This window comes from Sapajus apella, unplaced genomic scaffold, assembly GCF_009761245.1.
Source record: "Sapajus apella isolate SASKATOON/1434 unplaced genomic scaffold, GSC_monkey_1.0 scaffold62, whole genome shotgun sequence".
Lineage (NCBI taxonomy): Eukaryota > Metazoa > Chordata > Mammalia > Primates > Cebidae > Sapajus > Sapajus apella.
The window spans coordinates 15,247,004-15,263,181 of record NW_022437002.1 but is presented as its reverse complement, the minus strand read 5'-3'; the positions used below and the strand labels follow the sequence as shown (position 1 = coordinate 15,263,181).

Below are 16,178 nucleotides of genomic sequence, written 5' to 3'. Positions count from 1 at the left end.
CCTCCCACCTCAGCCTGCCAGCTACCTGGGACTACAGGCATGCCCCACCACACTTGGCTAATTTTTATATTTTTTGTAGAGATGGGCGGTCTCACGATGTTGCCCAGGCTGGTTTCGAACTCCTGGGCTCAAGTGATCCTCTTGCCTCAGCCTCCCAAAGTGCTGGTATTATAGGCTTGAGCCACTGTGCCTGGCCTAGTGTCTTTTCCCATCGTACTCACTGATGCCAAAGTTTTCTAAAAATGCTGTAATACACACACCCTTCATTTCTAAAAAAGCTACTGTTGATGACAAAGTGACCACAGAATGCAGTGTTTTCTTCTTGCTTATCTATGGGGACACCCCCTGCATCCCTATCTCATCATTTTTGGTCTGTCTCCTCTAGCACCTGTGAACGAGCTGACATCAAGGAACGGATTACGCACATTTCTGCATTCCTGGCCAGCAGACTACTGTTGATGTGGTGCACAGGAAGTACTGAGATGAAGGATAAGCACAAACTGCACGGGCAGAGTCAGAGAGGTGGGCACGAATGCCCGGCCAGGGTAGGTGATATGGTCCAGGTGGGAGGCACAGGAGGATGCCGCCAAGACTGTGTCTTGGCCATGCTAGGAAGTTTGGAATTTATCCTAGAGGGCTTCAAAGGTCCTCATTGAACCTGATCAGGCTGACTTTGGGGTTATAAAGACCTCTCCAATGCCGGTATGCAGCACAGGTTAGATTAAAGGACCAAAGGCAGGATGATGAGTTGCTGGGGCGGGTCGGGGGGAACTGCACAGACCAGGTGAGAGATGGACGGTTTGGAGTGAGGTAGGGAGGGGACTGGAGAGGAATGGAGAGGTTGCGTTTAGAGAGAGTGGTGCCTGATTGGGTGTGGGTGGAGAGGTAGGGATCATGGATGAAGGCTGTCTCCCAGGTAGAAGGGCCAGTACCTGAGGGTGGGGTTTGGCCTATCTTGCTTCACTGCTTTATCCACAGAACCTAGAATAAGACTAGCAAGCTGGTCAGCACTGAATAAAGACTTACCAATGATGCCAGGGGTCTGCCCTGGCTAGTGGGATACATTTATCCATGGGGATGACCTGGCCTTTGACATGCTGTGTTTGAGGTCCTCGTTCAGTGTCCTTCCTCCACCTATTCTCCACGTTGCTGCAGAGTAATCTCTCTGAGATGCGAATCATATGAAGTTATTCCCCAGCTTAAATCTATGAACGGTCCTTATGAACAATCTCCAGCCTCATGTATGGTGTAAAAGGCCCCCGACCTATCTGTTTCTCTCCAGCATCGTCTTCAGCCCTTCTCTCTGGCACACCCTAACTAGGAGCAGCTTTGCGGACCACCACTCCCTCATCCCTCTGTACACACTCACTGCTTATCGCTCAGTGGCCCTTGTCCATTTGTTCTGGAAGGCTCCGAGCAAGGCTTATGTCCTCTGGCACCACCGGGTCTGAGCCAAGGTCCTTCCCCTGGGCTCCCACAGCACTGTTCTTCCATGACACTTAATCTCACTGCATGCTTAATTCCCCTTTTTATGATACTCTGCCCTCCTCCCAGGCTATAAGCTAAAGGATGCTCTATGTCTTTTATCTCTGTAATCCCAGACCTTAGTATACTGTCAGGTACATAGCAGACCCCTCTGTAAATCCTAGGCAGGGAATGAATAATAAGTGAGTAAATCATGGCCTGAGAGTTACATAGACTATAATGGAATATAAAGGAAAAGACAGCTGGGAATTCTGGGAACATGCTTTTTAAGGGACAGGTGGAGGAGAAGCCAGCACAGGAGTGGGAGGAAGAGTCAAAAAGGTTTACAGGGGACAGAGTGTGGTCACATGGATGGTAAGACAGAAGGGAGCTTCAAGAAGTGAGTGGTACAAGTGCGAGTCATCTCTAGCCTGGCAGCAGTACTGTCAGGTCCATGTGGGGCTGCGCTCAGAAGTCAGCTTGGGCACCTTCAGGCCTTTGCTTCAGCCTGCTGTTTCCTATTTGGCCTCTTCCCCTACCCTCGGGGAAGAACAGAAAAGATAAGAGAGAGGAGGAAGGGCTCCTTCTGCAGCAGGTCAGGCGCCCATTCTCATGGGCCCTCCCTTATCCTCTTCTCCCTCTTTGCTTTTCCTGCAGAAAATTCTAGGGAGCTCTAGAAGGGATCTCCAGCAAATGCCAGGGACTTGTCACCCTGCTTTGTGGTAGTGTTGCATTGCTGCTCCGTGGCTTTGCTTGTTTCTATCCCTCACTTGACTGTGAGCTTCCTGGTCATGTCACAGGGCCCATGCCTGTCTTTTCAGACAGACATGCATCCCCAGTGCCTGGCAAATGGTAGGTATTCAATAAACACACTTAGATTTTGGATGAACAGCAACGGCTGTGTAGCTTTGCGATCCTCCATGAGCCGCGAGTTTATCATACATTCAGCTTCTTCCTTAGGGAGCGCAGCACAGGGCTACGCACTCATATCTCTGCAAAACGCACCTTTGCGGAATGTTTACTGCATCAACAGGAAGGAAGGGATGTCCCTTTTGTAAATAGTGATTAAGGGAGGGGGCTCTAGATTAAATCTGGATTAGAACTCTAGTCCTATTACTCATCAGCACACTGACTTTGGACACGTCCCTCAAACTCTCCTAACTTGTTTTTCGAAACATGGGGAGAATGACAGTGTCTTCTTCAAAGAGATGTTGTGAGATTTAAATGAGAACATACTTTGCTTCTGGAAGTATTTATTGATTGTCTTCCATGTGCCCAGCATGTGCTAGAAATTGTTGGTTATATAAGAGAATTGTATGTTTCGTTGCTCTTGGTTTCAGAGAGTAGGAAGAGGAACACCAGATCACAGAATAAAAGCTAAGCACGGTGTAAGGCAAGATGATCACATGGCAGGAAGATAGGCAGAGTAGGGTGGGCAGTGGCAGTGAGGAGGACAGCTTGGTTGTGTGGACAGAGGGTGTGCAGGGAGCTGTGGGGTCTGCACTGGGCACAGGGTGTAGCCAGGCTGCAGAGGGCCCCGGTGCCGGACCCCCGTCTGAATGTAGACTGGTAAGGCATTCTATGTCCCTCTTCACTGGATCAGTTCTTACCTTTTCTTCCATGTCTGTTTTAGTCACAAGCACCTCTTCCGCAAAGCCCACCTCCCTCTCTCGCTTGATTCCCCGGCCATCCTTATCAAAGACCTTCCAGGTGAATAGGCAGCCGTCCTCAGCAGTGGTCAGCAGGAATTGATCATCAAAGGTAAGCAACATCTGAAGAGAAAAAGGTCACGGCAAGGAAGCTTTCAAGGCCACAGAGGACCAGGGCTGAGCCAGCTGTCATGCAAGGCTTCTCCCCATGCAATCCTGGGCACAGCCTCACAGGGAGGTAGACCTGATTCTGGGTGAGAATGAGACAGGAGGCTTCACAGTCATCTGTTAATGAACAGAAGAAGCAAGGTTATGTCTATGTTCCCTGTGGATTTGGAATATGAAGAGTCGGCTGTTATCTAGAGTGTATAAGGAACTCTCAAAACTCAACAGTAAAAAAGCGAAACAATCCAATCAGAAAGTAGACAAAAGGTATGGAAAATACACAGATGGCAAGTAAGCACATGAAGAGATGTTCCACAGTATTAGCCATTTAGGAAAATACAAAATTGGGGCCATGATGAGACATCACTACACACCCATTAGAACAGCTAAAATAAAAAAGTGACAACACCAAGTGCTGGCAATGATGCAGAGAAACTGGGTCTCACGCATTCTTGGTGGGAATGTAAAATGGTACAGCCACTCTGGAAAATAGCTTGGCAGTTTAAAAAATAAAAAACTGAATATACGCTTACCGTACGATTCAGCAGTTATACTCCTGGGCATTTATCCCAGAGAAATGAAAACTTATTTCCACACAAAAGCCTGTATATGAGGTCACAGCAGCCTTATTTATAATAGCTGAAAACTGGAAAAAATTAAAAATATCCTACAATAGGTGAATGGCTAACCAAACTGTGATTTGTTTTTAATGGAATACTATTCAGCAATAAAAGGGAATAAACTATTTTGGATATACAACACAACTCAGATGGATTTGAAGGGATTAAGCTGAATGGAAAAAGCCACATTCAGGACATTAAGCTAAAAAGCTTCTCCACAGCAAAGGAAGCAATGAACAGAGCAAAGAGAAAACCTGTCAAATGGGAGAAAATATTTGCAAACTATTACTCTGACAAAAGACCAATATCCAGAATACACAAAGAACTCAAACAACTCAACAGTAAACGGACAAACAATCCTAAAGATCTCATTAAAAAGTGGGCTAAGGGGCCGAGCACGGTGGCTTATTGCCTGTAATCCCAGCACTTTGGGAGGCTGAGGTGGGTAGATCACCTGAGGTCAGGAGTTTGAGACCAGCCTGGTCAACACGGTGAAAATCCGTCCCTTCTAAAATACAAAAATTAGCAGGGTGTGGTGGCGGGCACCTGTAATCCCAGCTACTTGGGAGGCTGAGGCAGGAGAATTGCTTGAACCTGGGAGGCAGAGGTTGCAGTGAGCCGAGATCGTGCCATTGCACGCTCCAGCCTGGGCGACAAGAGCAAAACTCTCTCTCAAAAAAAAAAAAAAAAAAAGAAAGAGGGCTAAGGACATGAATAGACATTTCTCAAAAGAATACATACAAATGGCCAACAGGTATATGAAAAAATGCTCAACATAACTAATCATCAGGGAAATGCAAATCAAAACCACAATAAGATACCATCTTACCCCAGTTAGAATGGATATTATTAAAAAGACAACAACGAACAGATTATGGTGAGCACATGGAGAAGAGAGCTCTTATACACTGTTGGTGGGAAGGTAAATTAGTACAACCATTAGGGAAAACAGTATGTAGACGTCTCAACAAAACTAAACATAGAACTACCATACAATCTTGCAATCTCATTACTAGGTATTTATCTAAAGGAAAGGAAATCAGTATATTGAAAGGATACATTAGAACTCATTTCTTCTTCAACCTGGCACAGTGGCTCATGCCTGTAATCCCAACACTTTGGGAGGCCAAGGCAGACAGATCACTTGAGGTCAGGAGTTCAACACCAGCGTGGCCAACATGGTGAAACCCCCATATCTACTAAAAATACAAAAATTAGCCAGGATGGTGGTGCATGCCTGTAATCCCAGCTACTTGAAAGGCTGAAGCAGGAGAATTGCTTGAATTCTCCCCATTTGTATTGTACCACTGTTGACAATAGTAAAGTTATGGAATCAACCAAAGTGTCCATCAATGGATGAATGAATAAAGAAAATGTGGTTTATACACCCACTGAAATACTATTTGGCCACAAAAATGAATGAAATCATGTTTTTGCAGCAACGTGGATGGAACTTCCATCCAGAAGTTATGTGAAATAAATTAGGTACAGAAAAAAAAATATTGTATATTCTCATTCATATGTGGAAGCTAAAAAATGTTGACCTCATGGAGGTAGTAGAGAGTGGCATGACAGATACCAGGGGTGAGTGTATGGGTGGGTGGGGTGATAAAGAGAGATTGGTTAACAGGTGCAAACATTAGATTGAAGAAATAACTTTTCGTTTTTTTTTTTTCTTTTTTTTGAGATAGAGTATCGCTGTGTTGCCCAGGCTGGAGTGCAGTGGCACAATCTCCCAGCTCACTGCAACCTCTCCCTCTCAGGTTCAAGCAACTCTCCTGCCTCAGCCTCTCGAGTAGCTGGGATTACAGGTGTGCAGCACGATGGCAGGCTAATTTTTGTATTTTTAGTAGAGATGGGGGTTTCACTATGTTGGCCAGGCTAGTCTCAAACTCCTGACCTCAAGTGATCTGTTTGCCTTGGCCTCTCAAAGTGCTGGGATTACAGGCGTGAGCCACTGTACCCTATAAAGGGTAGCATGGAGATCTTTGTGGTGACAGAATGGCTCTATATTGTGATGTTAGTGGTGGTTACACAAACTATGCATGTGAGGAATAACACAGAACTAGATATACACAGTGTATCAGTGTCAATTTTCTGGTTTGATATTTTGCTGACAGTTCAATAAGATGTAATTATTGAGGGAAACTGAGTGAAGGATACATAGGACCTCTGTACCCTTTAAAATTTCCTCTGAAATCTGTAAGTATTTCAGCATAACAAGTTAAAAGAGTTAACTACAAAAAACGTCTTCTTACAATCAGCAATATGTGTCAAGAATCTTGAAAATGGTAATACTCTTGCATTAAGGAATTCTCTCCCTCTCTAGGAATTTAGTCTTAGGAAAGAATCGGAGAGGTGCATATAAATTTGTAAACTGGGCTATTCATTATAGATCATAAGATAATTTAAATGCCTAATAGCAAGAGAAGAGTTAGTAAGTTACAGCCCACCATATGATAGGATATTTGCATAGCTACTAAAATCACGCTTTTGAGGAATATTTAATTGTATGGAGAAATTTACAGTAGCGTGAAGTTAAAAAAAAAAGCAGGTAACGAGAGTGGCCTCACAGTAAGATCTTCATTTTGTTTAAAACACACCTGCATGGAAATGTAGAAGGAAATGCATCAAAATAATGATGATGCTATTATGAGAATTTTTATTTCTAAAATAAATATGCGTTGCTTTTATAATCAGAAAAATAAATACCTCATCCACAAAACTTGGTAGATTTGAAGGGAAGAGGGGGAATATGTTGTAGAAATTTCCTCTGGACCCAAGGCCCAGGCTTGATACAGCAATGTTCTGTTTTATAAAGGAAAATCTTTTCTTAATCCTGCTAGTGTTGTAGGTAAGCCACTACAGAGTTTGGGACATAATTAAAAACCTCAGGTGCTGTGTCATTCAACCTGTGGAAGGAGGGAGTAAGGAAGAGGAGACACACACTTTCCAGTGCCTGTTTTTCAGCAGGTCAGTGTAGATACAGATGTTACTTTTTTTTCAGACTATGAATAACCTTTAATTTACTATTGGCTATGATTTCTTGGCGACCATTTCGCATGCAAGATCATTCTTTTTTATTTCATTTTTAAAATCGTGGTAAAATACACATTCTGTAAAATTTGCTATCTTAACCATTTTCAAGTGTAGAGCTCAGTGTTATTAAATGCACCTGTAATGCTCTGCAACCATCACTACCAACCACCCTCATAACCCTTTTGTCAAAACCCAAACTCTGTACCTACGAAATGATCATTCCCCATTCCTTCCTCCTCACGGCCCCTGCCAACACTGTTCCGTCTTTGTGATTCTGACTGCTCTAAGTATCTCCTAAAAGTGGAATCATACCGTATTCGTCTTTTTGTGGTGGGCCTTGTTTAATTTAGCATAACATCCTCAAGGTTCATCGGTGTGGTAGCACACTGCAGAATTTCCTTCCTTTTTAGGCAGGATACGGTTCCATTGTATAGACATCCCATATTTTACTTATCCATTCATCTGTCGATGGATACTTGGTTGCTTCCACATTTTGACGGTTGTTATCACAGACACGACTTTATGAGAAGGGGGAGTGGAAGGACAATTTACAAATCTGTGCTCATGGTATTGCCCCGGGGTGGCCTTTTGTACCCTCAAGGAGCGGTAGGAGCTATGCTTCTGGGCTATGGCTCCTTTCAGCCTGGGGTCATTTTCTGGAGAAGGAGGCAGCTGTGGTCAAGCGCAGCCCACACTCATGGCAGCTACGGCATCCACCAAACGGCTCCTTAGTATGCAGGATATTGTGGCGAAAACGCAATACATACATTTTTAGGTGTATCTCTGATGATTTCCTAGGCTAAATTCCTGGAAGTAGTTTAAACAAAGAGCTTATTCGTAGTCAACAGATGTTGATTCAATGAACGATCATGAATAAACAAGAAGAGAGAGTAAGGACACAGAAAAGCCACTGGGAAGTTGAAGGGATGAAGCAGGCATGTGACAGGCAGGTGTGGGACTGGGTTCCTGGGGACAGAGCCCTGCTCACCTTGGTGACAGGACCAGCATGGGCCTGGTACTCATTGAATTCCTTCTGCAGGGGCAGAGGGTACCTCATGGCACGAATGGTTCCCACCGAGGTGCCCACAAACATCATGCGTCCGGAATGCGAGATGGCAACGGCTGTGTAGGTGACGTCAAACGCCGGTATTTCTCGAAGGATCTGGGACACAGGTAGCTCTGCTCAGTGTGAGGGGCCGAGCTGTGGCCCCTGGGTCCCGGTGCCATTCTCTCCCTCCCTCTCCTCTAACAGCATCCCTAGGGGCCTGTCTTTAAAAAATGCTTTTTCTATCCCTTTTGCCATCTGAAATAGTGCCTAGCACAGAAAAGGCACAAACTAGATATTCTAGCTGTGTTGCTAGTGAATAACCAGTTTCACGAGTTAGGAGTAACACTGATAAAGAGAGACCTCATATCACACTGACTCTGTGCCAAGCACTGTTCTGTGCCTTCTCCACGTTGCACCTCATTCAGTCCTCACAAAGCCCTCCGAGGCAGTAACTGTTACCCTTAGTCTACAGACGATGGGCCATCTGTGTGACAAGGGACTTGCTTCAACTCATGTACCTAGGTGGGCTCCAGTCTCTGCTTTGACTGCTATGCTTGGGTGCATTTCAAAATGCGAATGGGATATTGGTCACAAATGTGTTCAGTAAGCATTTATTAATGCCTATTACATAAACAAAACTATACATTAGTCTCCCTTTATCCTCGAGGGGTATGTTCTGAGATTTCCAGTGGATGCCTGAAAGCACAGGTAGTACAGAGCCCTATATATACGTCTTTTTTCTGTACATACATAACTACGATATGGTTTAATTTATAAATCAGGCACAGTTAAGAGATGAATAATAGCTAATAATAAAATAGAACAGTTACAACAATACCATATGAAAGCTATGTGAATGAGGTTTCTCTCTCAAAATATCTTACTGTTTGGCGCTCGCCTGTTTTTAGGCCTTGGCTGACCACGGGAAACTAAAACTGTGGATAAGGGGGACTGCTGTACTCTCAGAGCACCCCTTCATTCCGTCGCTCCTCCACACACTCCTCCACCCTCCCAGCTACACACATATTTACTGAACGTTGTGCACCACGCAGTGTGCCAGCTAAAAGGGCTTTATTTGGCAGAGCACTGATAACTGCTATTGAATGAGGACTGGGATACTTGGGGTACACAGGAGAGTCACCATACTCTCAGCTGTGTTCCAACCACGGGGAGACCTCCTTGGGCTGGTTTGCTGCCGTGGTATCTATGCACCTTCCCAGGCACCAGTCACAGGAAACGCCGGAGGAGCCAGCTGGAGGAGCGCACAGGCCGTGTTTATGTTATGCATCCTTGCTAAGCTCCTCTCTCTTCCCTTCACTATCTGGAGCCCAACATAACTGTACAGTTTCAGAGTTTGGGGATTTCAAAAGAATACAGTGGCAAGGCTAGGTGATAGCAGCTGACTGCACAGTCCTGCATCGCTTGATATGGGATACATGGTTAGGCTGTTTTGTCATGCAAACATCAGAGAGTATTTACACAAACCTAGCTGCGACAGCCTGCTATACACCTAGGCTATGTGGTAGGGCCTACCGCTCCTAGGTTACAACTGAACAGCACGTGACTATACTGAATACTGTAGGCAACTGTGGCACAATGGAAAGTATCTGTGTATCTAAACAGAAAAGGTGCAGTGAAAATTTGGCATTATACTCTCATGGCATTCTAATCTTAGAGTCTCTGCGGTTCGTCCCTGGTGTTACTCAGTGCATGCTGTAGCTAGGTTTTTACCCCAGGAAAGTAAGTGCAGACCAAGGGTAACTGCAGTTTAGAGATGACATGACCTCCGTGCCTGGAAGGTGGAAGTTACAGACAGCAAGTACAATGGAAATGAAAAAGAGCCCCACAATCTACAATTTCACCCAGTCAGGAGGGACCTGGGCAGGAAATTCAGGAAGTGACGATAATTGAGCTAATCCAAAAGGAACGATGAGCCTGACGTTATCCCGGAAAGAAGGGGCCCTGTAAGCGGAGGCCCTCGTTTCGTGCATACTTTCTGCTGTAAACACGGGAGGCTGTCCCTGCAGATCCATGCAGCAGCCCAGAGGTGGGGCGGGGACAGACTCACCGAAGAATCTGCAATCTCCTTGAGGGTGTTGTCTGTTCCAACAGCAAAGATAATTTTGGCATCGGGGGAGATAGTAACACAGTTGTAGCTGCAAGACTTGAGCACGCATTCTGTCTCTCTCTTTCCTGTGGACAGATTCCATTCGTACACAGCACCATCTGTGCCACCAGAAATCAGTTTGCTATCATCTGCATTCCACACAACTGAGCGAATCTGCAGGAGACAAAGATACCCAGTGAAGAGGGTATGCACACACCCTCTAACATCGATAAGGGTGCAGACCCCTCAGGTGCTCCCCTAGACAGAGCAGAACGTCCTTTCGTGCTGTAGAACCTTCTGTCAGCACAAAATGTGGCTTCTTGTGAATGCTAATATTCTGTTTTCTATGAAGCTTGCAAATTACTGAAGATGAAACACTCCCATTTCTTTTTCACTTTATGAACGTTAAAGACTGAATCATACAGGTTTCTTAATGCTAGAACCAACCAATTATTGCTGTTTTTTCAAAATGTTTTTGGCATAATTATATGTTCACAGAACCTTCAAAAATAGCCCAGAGAGGGTGGACTTCTGGAATGGAAGGGTAAGGACCTCAATTTGACTTTCTCTCCGACAATGTAGGTTAAATGGTAAATATGCTAAACACACACAAACACACACACACACACACACACACACACACACACACACACACACACTCATTTAAAGTCTCTAGAAGGCTGAGTGCAGCGGCTCACACCTGTAGTCCCAACACTTTGGGAGGCTGAGGTGGGAGGATCCCTTGAGCCCAGCAGTTTGAGAACAGTCTGGGTAACATAGTGAGACCCTGTCTTTATAGAAATAAAAATAATAAGCTGGGCATGGTGGCATGTGCCTGAGGCAGGAAGATGGCTTGAGCTGGAGAGGCTGAGGCGGCAGTGAGCTGTGAGTGTACCATTGCACTCCGGCCTCAGTGACAGAGTGAGACCCTGTCTAAAACAAATAAAATGTCTTTAGAAATTGTCCTCAGGGAACAGAGCAAACAGAAAAACATTTATTCAAGAAAATATACTCAATCCTGGTAAGAACAGAGTCTGCTGCATTTGAGCCATGACTTACTCTGTTATGGCCTTAGTTCCAGAAACTTCGCTGCTGTGCACTCTGGGCAGGTGTGGCCAAGGCAAGGGATTCCTTCTCCCCATAGCTTGGGCTATGATTTCAGTCTAGAAAGGCAAACTGCTGGGATTTCTTATTCTTACCCTAGCCCCATGTGGCAGAAGCTCTATTCCAAGCAGGTGTGGCCAAGAGTGCCCAGATCCTCTTCCCCACTGCCCATCCTCACTTGTTGGAAGAAGCTCCACTCTAAGTTCAACATACTGAGAATAACTGTGCCCCAATTATTCCTGACGCAGTTTGCTCACAGGATGAAAGTTCCAAGCCATGAAGGGCAAGCCAGAAAGACCAGGGCTTACACACCTGCAGGCGCATGCATGCACGCACACACACAAACCCTCAAGTGTCACTGACAGAAGTGAGGATGTTACTCCTGGAAATGCACGTCCCTGCATCAGCTCTGGTGCAGTGAGGCAAAGGTTCTGCCCATGGGAAAGTCAGGTGCTAAGGCAGGGAGCTGTGCTTGAGGGGACTGACTTTATTTGGAATAGAACATGGAAAAGCCCATGCCTCTGCACACTTTCTAAAACAACGGAGATCTTAGTGGAAAGTGATTAAGAGGAGGCTAATAACTCTAGGCTATAAGCAAAATGATATAGAGCAGTGGAATTTTGACAGAGAACATGGGAAAGAGACAGTGAAAAAGAGCTCTTCAGGGATAACAGACAGCTCTAGGGGCTGGAAGGCCTTGTTTATGTGCTAGGTTGTACTAATTCAGGCGCAGTCAGAGTGGGATGTGGGAAAACTTGAAAGCATCTCCTAAGCTACACAAAGACCTGTTAACACAGGGCAGAGTCTCACTTGCACAATGGGCCTACCAAACACAACAGCCTACCAAACGCTGAGCAGTAAGCTCTCCTGACCCAGAGGCATCTCCTAGGAGGTCAGGCTTAAAAATGAAATCATATTCAGCCCTCGCAACCTGGAAGACTGTGTGCATGCCCAAGGCTGTATCCCCTTATGTACAATGAGAGAGGGGACATCCAAACTACCAGTCTCTGGCTGAACATGATGCAAACGCTATTAACTCTCTGAACTATGATAGCAGTTTCCAAGCCACACACAAATTTGGTAGAAAAGGTAAAAATCTAATTGACTGAGGGGGTTCACGTACAATCTGTAACTAATAAGCAGCTTAGGCAATTCATGGGCAGCCCTAGGTAGCAAGGCCAAAAGAAAAAAATGAAAAATATCTGTGTTTAAGGATATGAGAGGCTGCACACTACAGGGAAACAGACTTTACAGAATTATCTCAGCCAAGTCACTAAACAGATAATCAGCCAGCCAACCAACAACAATCTCCTGGGGGGACACATATCAGAACTGCTACAACATATTGTCTAAAATATTCAGCCTACAAAAAATTGAAACATAAACAAACAAATAAATGTGACCAGTAAGAAAAAGAAAGAAAAAAAGCATTCAGGCAATAGAAATTGCCTTTGAAGCGGCCCAGATGGTAGATTTTGCAAAGACTTCAAAGTAGTTAATACAAATATGTTCAATGAACTAAAGGAAACTATGCTTAAATAATTAAAGGAAGGTATGATGACAAGTCTCATCAAATAGAGAATATCAGTAAGAAGACAAAATATTTTAAAAATTGAGTGGAAATTCTGGAGTTGAAAAGTACAATAACCAAAATGAAAAATTCACTAGAAGGGCTCAACAGTACCTTTAAGCTGGCAAACTTGAAATAGATCAACAGAGATTGTGCAATATCTGAAGAACAAAGAGAAACAATAATTAAGAAAAACTAACATCAACAGAGTTTCAGAGAAATGTGGGCAACCATTAAATGCACTCACATATGTGTACTGTGTGTAATGTGAGCACTAGGAGAAGAAAGAAAAACTGAAAAAATATTCAAACACATAATGCTGAAAAACCTCAAATTTGTTCAAAAACATAAACCTACACATCCAAGAAGTACAATAAACTCCAAGTAGGATAAATGCAAAGAAATCTAGATCCAGACACATCAAAAACAAAATATTGAAAGCCAAAGATAAGAAAATATTGAAAGCCAGCTGGGCACCGTGGCTCACACCAGTAATCCCAGCACTTTGGAAGGCCGAGGTGGGCACATGATGAGCTCAAGAGATCAAGACCATCCTAGCCAACATAGTGAAACCCCATTTCTAGTAAAAATACAAAAATTAGCTGGGTGTGGTGGCATGCATCTGCAGTCCCAGCTACTCAGGAGGCTGAAGAAGGAGAATCGCTTGAACCTGGGAGTTGGAGGTTGCAGTGTGCCGAGATCACGCCACTGTGTTCCAGCCTGGTAAAAGAGTGAGACTCCGTCTCAAAAAAAAATAAAAAAGAAAGAAAAGAAAATATTGAAAGCCCTAAGAGAAAAATGATTAATCACATAACATCTAGCTTCTCTCAGAAACAAAGGAGGCCAGAAGGCAGTAGGAGACATATGCAAAATACTGAGAGTAGGAAAAAAAAACTTACATCCAGCAAAACCATATTTTCATATTTTAAACATGAAGATAAATATGAACATAAAGATATTTTCAGATAAAATCTTACAAAATTTTTTACTAGAAGAACTGCCTTCCAAGAAATAGTAAAGAAAGTCCTTCATGCTGAGAGCAGGTAACCAGACAGTAATATGAATTCATACAAAAAAGGAAAATCAAACAAACCAAAGCACAGTAGAGTAATTATGCAGGTAATGAAGAGTATAATTGCATATTATACCATCTTTATTCTCTAAGCTGATTTAAAAAGCAAATGCATATATATGCAAAAGTACTATATATAGAGAGTATGGTTTGACTTATAACATGTAGAAATGTAACAAATAGAATATATTTGACAATAACAGTACAAAGGTAATGTAGGACTAAAGCTTTACTGGGTTAAGAAAATGACACCAGATGTAACTCAGATCCACAAGAAGAAATGAAAAGAACCAAAAGGGTAAGCAAGCAGGTTTAGAAATTTACATTTGCCCTCAGTGTTTTGTCTTAGCTTCTTTAAAAGACATAATAAGATTATATAAAGTAATAATTATCAAGAATGCATTGCTGGGTGTGTAACATATAAAGATGTAACGTGGGTAACAACAGTACAACAACGGGTAGGACTGAGTCGAGCTATGTAAGAGTGAAGTTTCTACATTTCCCTGGAACTAAGTCATTAAATATTTGATGTCCATTTTTTTGAAGTTGGTTTTTCTTCTTTAACCTGTTAATATAGTGAACTACAATACTTTTTGAATGACAAACCAGCCTTGCATTACTAGAATAAATCCCATTTGGTAGCGAGGTCTAGTTCTTTTCATATATTGCTGGATTCAATATGTCAATACTTTATTGTGGATTTTTGAGTCTATGTTTGTGAGGAATATTGATCTGTAGCTTTCTATATCTCTGTGTATCAAAAACCATAAATTCACATTGATACCTCCAATTTCAATTCAACCACAAGGTTCGTTGTTGCCTCTGCCCCTTTATATATTTGTAGCTCCCTTCTCCAACTGTGAAAGACCTACCTCCCATTATCTTTGATAGGTTTGCTTATTCTCTCACTCTACCCATAAATAACCAGTCTCCCAACCCACTGGACACCCATTTGGGTATCTCCATGACTCCTACCCTATCAGCCATATCTTTAGCTCCTTTGTCAGCCCCATCCCCACCTCTTAAATGGCATTTTCTAATTGTTTGTAACTATTCCATAAAAATGCACTTTTAAAAATATAGAGAACTTATTTCCAACAATATTCCTAGATTCACTAATTTTATTAATTTATCTGAACATTCTTTGAATTTTCTGCATACCCAATCATGTTATCTGTAATAGTTTAATTTCTTCACTTCCAATCTTTATACCTTACATTTCCTTTTCTTACTTTAGTGCACTGGTTTAGGACTCAGTAAAAGGCTCACAGAAAGCATCACATTGTTCTCATCTCAGAGGGATGCTTTCATAATTTCATGATTAAGTATACTACTTGTAGGTTTTCTGTAAATATCATAAAAAATTTAAGACAGTTCCCCATTATCTCTAGTTTGTTAAGTGCTTTTTAAAAACATCATGAATATGACTAGACTGTTCTTAAAATTTTTTAGAACAAAAATTTGTTGAAAAATTGTTCCAAAAATTTTTTAGAATATTTGTTTTATTTTGCCGGGCGTGGTGGCTCACGCCTGTAATCCAAGCACTTTGGAGGCCAAGGCGGGCGGATCACCTGAGGCCGGGAGTTCAAGAATATTTGTTTTATTTTATTTAGCAAATAAATGTTAAATTTTTGTCAAATTTTATTGTATCTGCATTTACAGAGGTAAGCATCTGATTATTCTTTTATGCTTATGTGGTACAGTACATTATTTGACTTCAAAATCTAAAACAACTTTGCATTCCTGGAATAATCCCATCTCGGTCATGTTGTATTATCTTTTTAACATATTGCTGGATTGGTCTGATAATGTTTTGTTTAGGACTTTTCTATCTATGTTCATGAAAAAGACTAACTTATTTTAGTTTTATTCTTGTGGTATCTTTGACAGACTTTTGGTATTACAATTATGTTGGCCTTATAGAACAGAATTGGAAAGTATTTCTTCTTTCTCCAATTCTCTAGAACAGTGTTTTTCAAGATTAGTGTGTTATTTGTTTTTTTCCCTTAAACGTTGATAAAATTCTCCAGTGATAAGATCTGGGCCTAGAGTTTTCTTTGTAGAAAGACTTTAAGTTACAGATTCAATTTTTTAAGGAATTTTTCAGTTTCATCTATACATTCAACTTTATTTGCATAAAGTTGTTTGTAATAGCCTTTCAGATTTTTTTTTTTTTTTTTTGAGACAGGGTCTCACTCTGTAGCCCAGGGTGGAGTGCAGTGACGCAATCTCGGCTCACTGCAACCTCCACCTCCCAGGTTTAAGTGATTCTCCTGCCCCAGCCTCCTGAGTAGCTGGGGTTACAGGTGTGCACCACCACACCTGACTAATTTTTGTATT

The 16,178-nt window shown here is 42.6% G+C and overlaps 1 protein-coding gene and 2 long non-coding RNA genes across 6 annotated transcripts in view; 2 read left to right on the top strand and 1 right to left on the bottom strand.

The window, feature by feature from the left end:
- The window catches only part of LOC116529404, a 56,563-nt gene extending 56,076 nt beyond the window's left edge, over positions 1–487 (top strand). Inside the window, exon 3 of the long non-coding RNA XR_004259490.1 lies at positions 386–487. This is a non-coding gene — a long non-coding RNA (uncharacterized LOC116529404). The remainder of the gene's footprint in view (positions 1–385) is intronic.
- Positions 1–16,178, bottom strand: part of CFAP57 (cilia and flagella associated protein 57) — an 84,643-nt gene that overhangs the window by 41,411 nt on the left and 27,054 nt on the right. For all 3 annotated transcript variants that reach the window (XM_032247209.1, XM_032247207.1, XM_032247208.1), the window contains exons 10-12: positions 10,054–10,266; positions 7,926–8,099; positions 3,075–3,236 (exon numbers count right to left, since the gene is read on the bottom strand). In XM_032247209.1, coding sequence (XP_032103100.1) covers positions 3,075–3,236; positions 7,926–8,099; positions 10,054–10,266 — 549 coding nt within the window. The remainder of the gene's footprint in view (positions 1–3,074; positions 3,237–7,925; positions 8,100–10,053; positions 10,267–16,178) is intronic.
- LOC116529403 overlaps positions 3,137–16,178 on the top strand; it is a 29,446-nt gene continuing 16,404 nt past the window's right edge. The window contains exons 1-4 of one of the 2 annotated variants that reach the window (XR_004259489.1): positions 3,137–3,225; positions 7,977–8,110; positions 10,189–10,297; positions 10,591–10,636. This is a non-coding gene — a long non-coding RNA (uncharacterized LOC116529403). The remainder of the gene's footprint in view (positions 3,226–7,976; positions 8,111–10,188; positions 10,298–10,590; positions 10,637–16,178) is intronic. The other variant, XR_004259488.1, reaches the window with a different exon arrangement.